Below are 10,027 nucleotides of genomic sequence, written 5' to 3' on the forward strand. Positions count from 1 at the left end.
TGTGCCAATCGGATGATTAGAGTGCGCGATTAAAGTGGAATTTTTATACATTTCGAATGATACTGAATTATAATAAACCTGTTTGCAATCTAAAATATAAAATCTTAGGGTTGAAATCTACTTTAATGTGACCCTTCACAGCGCCTAAAGATTTCAAGTCGCCAAAGTCAGAATTAAAAATGGATGACAAGTTAAATAATGTTGTGCAAAGTATTGTTAGGAAAGAAAAAAAAAATTCCATTTAACATGATTCCTAATTATTACTCCTTTGGGAAACAGGAGATGATGGCCTTTGTTGTCTTTTCACAAGTACTCATCGTTTCAAACTACTCTGACTACATGTTTCAGCTACCATATTGGCGACAAACTCAAGGGGAACATTAAAATAGATTTCAGCCAGTATTGCTAATTTATGAAAAATGAGTCTAGATAAAATTTAACTTCCAAGGATAATTTGAGATAAAGGAGCCGCAAACGAACATCTAACATCTCATCATCAACAATTAACTTTAAAGCAGAACTAACTTTAAAATAATTAAAGAGATTCAAAAAGAAATTGTAATGGGAACATATATTATTAATCAATATTAAAACAATGCATAATTTATTTTTTAGTTTCATTAATAAAATTATGAATGTATCTATTGATATTTGCATTAATTTACCTTAGGTGAAATATGATTGAGATTAAGGAACAATTACATTTCTCTCACGCCTTCGCAACCTTCGACTTGGATCCACAATCAAAAAACATTCTATACCTTGTGTGTTAAATAATAGATAATATTCTTCTGATAAGGCTCTTATGTTGTCCTCATCTGCACCTTCATCAAGATAGTTAAACCATAATGTAATTGATTTCAATGATGCGGGAGGATTTTCTAAAAATCCTTTAAGAACGTTTTCAATTTCTGTTGGGGTGTACTGAGCATGGATGTGGAAAGTTTGTAACTTTTTGCAAGATTGGACAAACGGGATAACAGACTCAGCAAAATCATCGATAGAAGGCATCCAAAGAACATTCAAGACTTCCAAATAGTCCTGATACTTGCACATTTGAAGATATGTGAACAAAGCGCTTATATCTGTCCTTATATTTGCTGGAGATTTCTCAAATCTAAAATTCAATGTCTGCAGCGGTATTTCTTTTACTAGGAACTTTTCCATCTCATCGTACAGATGGTTATGTATAGTGACATCCATTTTCACTTTCATGTCCGGAAAGACATTTGTCAAATATTTCCAAGTTCCAGGTAGAATCCCTTTAAGCCCCGAAAGTCTTTTATCTTCGCAGTAAATACAAAGAGTCGATATGTTGGGTTTGTTTTTATCAAGCTGGCAGTCACCAGAAGAGAACTTTTCATATAAGCAGTTTATGACATCTTCAAAGATTTGAATATAGTCTACGTCAAGCGATTCTACATTTGAAATTTTGCAACAGACTTCTGACAAATTTGACAAATATTGATTGCTCAATTCCATAGATGGAGCCTCACTTACAAATCCTTGAAGTGTGAGGTTTCTTATTGTGTTTTTATCGGAATGGAACATTGCTTTCAAGAGTTCCAAACCCTCATCTTTGCTGAAGTGGCTATCTTGAAAAATGACTGTTTTAAGATTCTCTTGTGAATTGAAAAAACGAACAACGATTTTGAATAAGTCTTCGCGAATGATATCATCAAGATGACGGAAATAGTTTCCCATATTAATGAATTTGACTGAAGAAAGCTGAGATGAGGACAACATGGCTTTCAGAAACAATTTCAGCTGTCTCCATATCACACCTGTCAGATGGGTCCTGACTCTTTTGCAAATAATTTCAACATGCCGAAACATGTAAGCATATTTGCGAGCAAATCTCACTTCTGGATATATTTCTGAAGAGTAATCATGTTCAGGCAAATAAAACTTCATTGTTTTCCATAGCCTTGGCGAGTTGAAATCTTTAGACCATCGAGAACATACTAAGGACATGCGGCTTTGATCAGTTCTACTGAGGAATGTATAAATGTTTTCTACTGCAAGAGATGGTAATTTCGACCAGCTGCTTTCATTCTCTGACACTTCTTTATCATTATCATCTAAATCAACTGTAGTCACTGAATTGAAACCTTTATTTTCAGATGCATTACAGGTAATTCCGATGCTATCACCAGATGAATATAAGTTATTATCAAAACTGTTAATGCTGTCACTGTTTTCAGTTATAATGTTTGTATTGTCATCTTCAAGATTGGAAAGATTATTTCCTCCAGGAGAACTCATAACTGCCATAGAATAAGCACATTTATCCAAATATTATTTATTATATGATTAACGATTTAATTTAGATTTGTTGATGCATTTATTTCAAAAAATGATTCAATTTATATTCCTATGAAATAGTTTGGATTATTTAGTTGGGAAAATTTAAGATATTTACAGTAATTTACTGCTGCCAAAAATTAGTTTGTCTTGCAAAATTTTTGATGTGAAAATAGGATATCTCGTGTTTCTTCAGTAAAACTACTACTCAAACAATTACTTTTGTAAAACTAAACAAAATGCATTATAAATTTGTAATATATCGCTGCAGTTTTCCTGAAAAGCGAATTATAATAAAGGGAAAGAGATCTTATGTTAATGAAAACTATGAAAACCAGACACACACAAAAATAAAGCCAATTCACTCACTATTACTCTTTGACGTCATAATCATATGACCAAAATCGGTTAATTCCGTTTCTGCATCACTGTCCTAGACAATTCGATAAATTTTTCCATTTCTAATACGTTTTTAATTTAGACTAATAACGCTTTACCTATCAAATAATTTACTATTTTGAAACAAATAGATCTTTCTTGCATACTAGCGTCACTTTTAGACCTATCTTCAATAACATCTAAAAACATATAACTTTTTTAGTACATCATATCAGAGAACAATTTAATAAAATTGAGAAAACTTGAACTTTTTAAAAATAAATTTTTCGTTTTTTAATTCTAACCAGAAATTATCTTGTATCTAATGAAATTTTTTAAAAATGTTATGGTACTTTTATGCAGGATTTTATCTAAACGCTGTCCCATGATTGGGTGAAATCAACCTAATAAATTACAGCTGTGAAATTTATATCATTACTTCCCCTAAATGCCGAATCCTCCTGTGATAAATATAAAATCGCATTTATTTTTCATTCACAACGCATATTTTAAAATTGTGTTTATTTTTTAAAATTATTTTTACATTATCGTGTATGAAGTATTTAAAGTGAAAGCATTATAATCGTCAACAAATTCAACTAAATTTCCTTGAGTCTGAAGATACATTTTTGGAATTATGTTTGTCTGTGGAAATGATAACTCAAAAATGGTTTGAGCTAGGCAGGTGAAATTTGGTATGTAATCATTACACGAAATTCATAGATTTCTATCAAATTTTGAGATAAATCTATTCTTAGGAAGTTTATCGGTCTATCTGTCTGATAGCAAATAAACTCGATAGGGGAAAAAATGGCTAAATTTTTTTGCACAATTTTAAAATATAAAGTCTAGATCGATTAACGGGTTAAAAATCTGACAGTCTATATATTTGAATGAGTGTAAATGCGTTATTTCAGAAACGCAAAGACCTGGATAACTGAAATTCGATATGCGTTCTTATTACCAAAATTTCAGTTCTGTGTTAAATTGTGGCTTCGGTCGAAGAAAAGCGTCCGAAATACATGCATGGTTTCTTTTTCTTCTTTTCCACCTCATTATACTACAAACAGCAAAACGAGACTAGAACTTGATTCTGAAAATCACAATATGAGCACTCGTGGCGTTCACAAGCTTGCAAATTTTATATGAAGGAGGATACTACCTTTAATAGGAAGTATGCGAGAAAATTTCATGAAGACTGTTGCGAATTGAATTGAGCGAGGATAGAGCGTGTTCAAATCACGTCCAGGTCACCAATGTTGCGAATTGAATTGAACGAGGATAAAACCTGGGACCTTATGGTTCGCAGCCCAGTAACATGATCGCAATACAAAAGCAATTGCTCTTGTAGCGTAGTTGTTAACTGGCTTATAAGCTTTCACCACAAGACCAATGAAAAGAAAACTTCTCTGTGGTGGAAGATTTCTCTACTGGCTTTCTGACAGTCCCCCTCCCCTTCTTTATTTTTACTTTCTCGTATACAAGTATAGAGAAAGTATAGTAATCGTTAAAAAATTCGAACTCCAGATTTTGACGAATCTCCTCTTTTTAGACATTCCTTAGTTCGAAATGCACATCTTTGGAAAATGTCTATCTGTCTGTGACAAAGACAATTGGAAAACGCTTTAAGCTAGACGGATGAAATTTGTGATGTAGTTTTTATATAAGATTTATAGATTTCTAACAAATTTTGAATAAAATCCGTTCATTCCATTTCCTTATTTATATTAACTTGATTTGTTTTATCAATAATCGAATATAAATTTAGTCGTTTCAGTAACTCTTTCCAAGCAATAAATGAATTAAGTGACAGATAGAACCATAGAGCTGATATATAAATATCAGTATCTCAGCTCTATGAACTCGACCGATTTTGAAATGTAAAAAAATCATCTTTTTTCTAAATATCAACGCATGCGTAATCTAATAGTCGCCTGATTATTTCAAACCGGTTTAAACTGGTTAATGACTTAAATTAATCAAGAGAAACAATGACAAAAAAAATAATAATGTTCTCACATGATAACTTGAAATTTGCGACAATAGATTTCAATTATATATATATTTATATTATCTTCAATTCCATTGAGGCGCCATTTTTTTTTCAATCACCCAAAAGGATAGACATTTATTAATATGTCACTACAAGCCTATTCGATCTCGGAAAATTGCTAATTAATATTCATTGTCTCGATTTGGCTGAGTATGAATTGAATAACTCCCCTCATTTATTTATTACTTTTGACATGAACCGCATTATAAGTCATATAGAGGTCAACTGCATAATAGTCAATCTATTTGACTATAAAGCGTTCAGAACGATTAGTAGTGGAGTGTTTGGAGGAAATTTTATTGTTTTTTTTATCGATAATTGAAAAAAAAAATCTTCATGATAATAATAATATCCACTTACGAAATTTGAAAAATAGATTTTGGTTACAAATGCGAAATTGCAAGAAAACCGAATAGCATTTTGTGAAGGTGGGTTTACATTCGCCCAGTAGTCAACTCATGCGTTGAAAGGTTGAAAAATGCTTTTCGGTTCATGGCAAGTACTTGGTCCAACGGACAACATGCAACTGTATTGTATTTTTTTCTTATTGCGCATGCGTTTGTAGAATTTGGGTGTTTTTTTTTTGTTTGTTTGTTTTTGCGTTTAAAATTGAATATTTATCATGGATAAATTCCAACAATTTTGCTCTTTGTTCTTTTTAATAAGACGGTTTATTTTATAGTTTTCCAAATTTAGGTATGTTGACCTACTTTTTTTTTTTTTAACCATGGTTCCTTTTGTAAATATCCATCGTTTTAATACGATACACAGTGTAAAAGAAAAATGCAGGAACGCTAAAACGGTAATTTATAGCAAAGCATGGAATGCCTGAATTTATCTTATGAAATGGTGGCAAACATAAATCAGTCCCTTTCTACGCATGCGCTGCCTATTGGCCATCTTATAATTGGTCTAATGCAACTCTTAAAAAATAGAGTCTTAGAGTTATTTTTCATCACTCATTCAATTTCTTAAGATAATACAAAATTGATTCAGTATTAGAACTCTGACTCTTTATTTTCATAAAAGTTAGACATTATTCACTTTCAAAATAGTTTATAAGTAACAGTATGAAATAATTTAGTCATTTCTAATTCGCCAGTGATGTAATATATTACTTCAGGAAAAATAACAGATGTGGTAAAAGCAGATGATTCGCAATCACATCAATTAATTTTACTTTTTCATTAGAAATAAATGTCTATGTTAATAATCTCAACATTGTGATAAGAATTTAATCAAATATGATGAAATGACCTCCTCCTTCAAAGTTGTGAAACAACTGTTGAATATCGCAAAAGATTTTGTGAAAAATGCGACTTATACCTGTAGTGAAATTTTACTGATGGTAAATATTAGCTGGTGTACCGCCATAAGCCAGTATTCTATGAAAAGAATAATGATAAAATATTGATACTTTTTGCATTTACTATATTCTTTAGTTTCCTGTCAATTCCTTAGGGCATTACAATGGAGAATTTACATTATTCAAGTCGGTATGTTACAATGTCTATGCAACATGACCTTCAAGCCGATGACATTCGAATCTTTCTTCTTGGTTTCGGAACTGATCTTATCATGATTTCATGTATTGCTTACACGTATGTAAATCGTAAAAGTATCATAGGTTCTATATAAAGTGACGGAATGAGAAATAATGATTCTGTAATATAGATAATATAAGAGAAACTATCGATAATAAGAGTATGATTTTTGTATATACGTGTGTAATGATGATAAATAAGTTGGATCAAACAACGGCATGTGTTTAAATTCTCTTCTGAAATGCATTGCTTATTATGAAAGTTAAAAGATCCAAAAATGGCCAAATGTAGTCGCGAATTATCATCATTATTAACGATAACGAATTATTATTATCGCCAATCACTCACAGTTAATTGTTGTTGTTTCTATTGGCACTTGTCCTAGACAAGCCCACTGACTTTAAGCCATTTGTGCATAAAGCCAAATGTACGTCTTTTACTTTTACAGTAGCGCCAACAAGGGCCAAGAGAACAACTTAGCTACACACGCGTCACAACCGCGGCGGACTTCATTCATGCATTTCATTCACTCAACCATTCATTTCATTCACTTAACTACAGATCGTAATTCAGACCTGAATCAGAGAACGATCACCACTGATCCAGTACCCCCAGTGGTATTACTCTCGACATGGAGGACTTTGTGACCACGACAGATCTATACGCGCGCCGGTCACCACACACGCGGGGAGTCTTCGACCAGCGGGGTTCGAACTCGCAACCCAAGAGATGCGAATCCAATGCCCTACCAACCAGGTTATCCCGGCCACACAGTTAATTACTAAGTACGAATATATGTTTCAAAATCAGTTTTTTGAATAATTATATACAATTCTCATTTGCCCTATTTAAATATTGTTATTTTAATTAATTATTAGTGTGTACTAACAAAGTGTACTAACAATAAAAGATGACAATGTGCTGCTCTCTAATAGCAGAAAAAAAAATAGAGTATTCAATTTCTCGCCAAACACAATTGATTCGTTCCGATCTACCAAAAACTTGCCAAACTTCGGATTGATGGTAATAGTTACAATATATGACTAGAAATATGTATTTTAGGGTTGCATTAAAAATTATCAAAATTACATATTTGGCGAAAAGTCGTCCTCAAAAATTCTACATTGGTATTAATTCAAAGGGCATTAAGTCAGACTTCCCCTTTGGTGTTTTGACTTTCTAAAATAAACTATATTTGAAATCTAATTCACTCAAAGATCATTTGACTATTCTTACTTCCGTTGGCAAAATTTCTACGAGTAATATATATTTAAAAATTGCTTCAAAAGCGTCTGTGAATTTTTATACAATAATTCGTGAGTATAATAATTGTTTTGATGTGATGAACATGCAGGTTGTTTTGTTTTGGATACAGGTATTAAAGCTACTTGAGTGAATATTCGAAACCAAATCTGAATTATAAATGGTTGAACATACTTTAAAAAAGGTTATTAAAAATGTATTAATTGTCTTATGCTAAGTGCAAAAGGTAAAGTCAGCCATCTGACTCTCCGACCTGCCACGAAGGCACACGGATTTAAACCATAAAAACTGAATGACCGGACATTAACAACAGCAACATTGGCGGGAACTCTGGTTGAGTCCTAAGGGCCATCACCGGCCACGGTACAACCCTCCCCGAAGGAAGTACGTCCCGTCATCGATGGGAAGAGTCAGATCTCCCACCTATTAGTGTACCCTCCAGGGTGGCGAGATCCAACCACCATGCCGGAAGCATCTCATCCTAATTTCAAGGTGCCCCCCCGGGGGTCGGTGCAAAAGGTAAAAACCAAACTTGTACTTTTCCGTTAGCCGGCACCAGCGAAAAATCGCCAAATAATGTAGAATTTCGCCAAATTCGCGTTTGGTTCACAATTGGCGACATTTGCGTCCGGCTAACGGAAAAGTACCAAACTAAATAATGACAGATTTAACAGTGGCAAGAATAATCACTTGTAGAGTGTCTGTGACTGGTAGAATTAAAAAAATATATAAATGTTATGTTTGTGTCTTTATATGTTTCGTAATCATCATTTAGAAATAGTCAATAGTTTAAGTACAGATACTTTTATTGGTGCATTGAAACGATTTATCTCTTAGAGATAAATCAACTGATATTTTCATTGATAACGGAACAAATTTTGTAGGATTCACCAATGAATGACCCAAAATTTTAAAGACTTTATTTAATAAAAAATGTAGAAAAATTAGAGGAATTTCTTGATCCAGAGAATGGATTAAATGGCATTTTAACCCTCTGGTCGCACCTGACTTTGGTGGTTTATGGGAAGCAAGGGATAAATCTTAAGAGGGTCGTAACAAATAATATCCTTACTCATGAGGAATTTTATACCCTGATTTTTTAGGTAGAAACTGTGCTGAATTCATGTCTTCTGTGCCGTGACCGAATGATGATTTGGCACTTAAACCACAACATTTTTTGGTTATCTTAGCATTAACATCTTTGCTTGAATATGATTTGGGAAAAATTCCAAGGAATAGATTTGATAGGTGGCAATGAGTGAAAAAACTCGCACAAACATTTTGGAGATAATGGTCGTCAGATTATTTGAATCGTCTCCAATCGAACCCGAAATGGTGTAAGGGTGAAAGAGTGAGGAAATTCAAAGTGAATGAAATAGTTTTGGTAGAAGATTGTAATAATTTAAAATTAAAATGGAATCTTGCAAAAATTATCTATATAAAAAGTTGGTTTAAATGTTTCCAATTTATGTTGAACTCTCAGCGACCTATGTTTCAAGCAAAACAGTATTCAATTCCCAGAATACAATCTAAGAGAATACATTACCGTATAATAGTCACGAAAAATTAACCTTTGGCCTGAATTTAGCATTGAATTGGCGAATTTTACTCTTGGCGAGTTTTTTGGTGATTAATCATTACCATGCGGTTAATTGCGTCTAAAAATCGTGTTTGTATTTTAGATTCGTTTTTTCGAACCGAATGAAACAAAAATTTGACACAAAACTACACTTGTAATGACAAAATGCCATATCAAATTCGATATATTTAAATCATTCCGCTTTTGAGCTATTGCGTTTACATATTTCTGAAAATACAGATGGACAGACAGTAAACCCCTTGTCAATTTCGCTGAAACTTTGATACATGTCTTTAATCATTTTTGGAATCTTAAATATGTTGATTTAATACAAAATAATAAGGAAATTCGAAATTTTTACGAAAACGGTGATTTTAGGGTATGTGCATACCGCAAGTTATTAATAAAGTTAATATTCAGAAAAAAAATTTGGTACAGTTCTAGGGACGGGTACCATTTGGCGATTTTCCGCCAATTTTTTCTCGCCAAGCTCCGCGGACGCTGTAATCTTCAGAATTTTATTTCTCAATATTATGACTATTTTGGTGACTTTATCTTTAAAGTTTGGAGCCAAATTTGGCGGTACCCGTCCCTAGGATTTAGCCAAAAAATTTTATCTGTAAAGATAGCATTTCCTTCTTTAACAGTTTATCTTTAGAATAGTTTCTTTTTAGATCTTAATTAAAATTTATAAAAGCATGCAATTACTGCTATCCCATTTATGAAATTTTACTATGTATTTTCAATAAAACATAAGTTTTAGCTTCACTATTTTATTCACAATGATGATTTAATATCTTTTACGGTATAATACGATTCGAATATTTATGATAAAAAAGAAACAACATAACGGAAATAATAAGGAATTTTATTTGCACTAAAATAAATACACAATTATTAATCGGT

General features: G+C 32.4%; 1 protein-coding gene across 1 annotated transcript; it reads right to left on the bottom strand.

Moving 5' to 3' along the window:
• Window positions 1-687: 687 nt before the first annotated feature.
• On the bottom strand, window positions 688-2,265 carry LOC129971737 (F-box only protein 39-like). The gene has a single exon (XM_056085714.1). It carries the CDS (start codon window positions 2,263-2,265, stop codon window positions 688-690), a length of 1,578 nt encoding a protein of 525 aa, XP_055941689.1.
• Between the last annotated feature and the right edge of the window lie 7,762 nt (window positions 2,266-10,027).

This window comes from Argiope bruennichi, chromosome 6, assembly GCF_947563725.1.
Source record: "Argiope bruennichi chromosome 6, qqArgBrue1.1, whole genome shotgun sequence".
NCBI lineage: Eukaryota > Metazoa > Arthropoda > Arachnida > Araneae > Araneidae > Argiope > Argiope bruennichi.

Coding starts and splice junctions, on each gene's coding strand:
- LOC129971737 (XM_056085714.1), bottom strand. CDS start 2,265: ATGAGTTCTCCTGGAGGAAATAATCTTTCCAATCTTGAAGATGACAAT.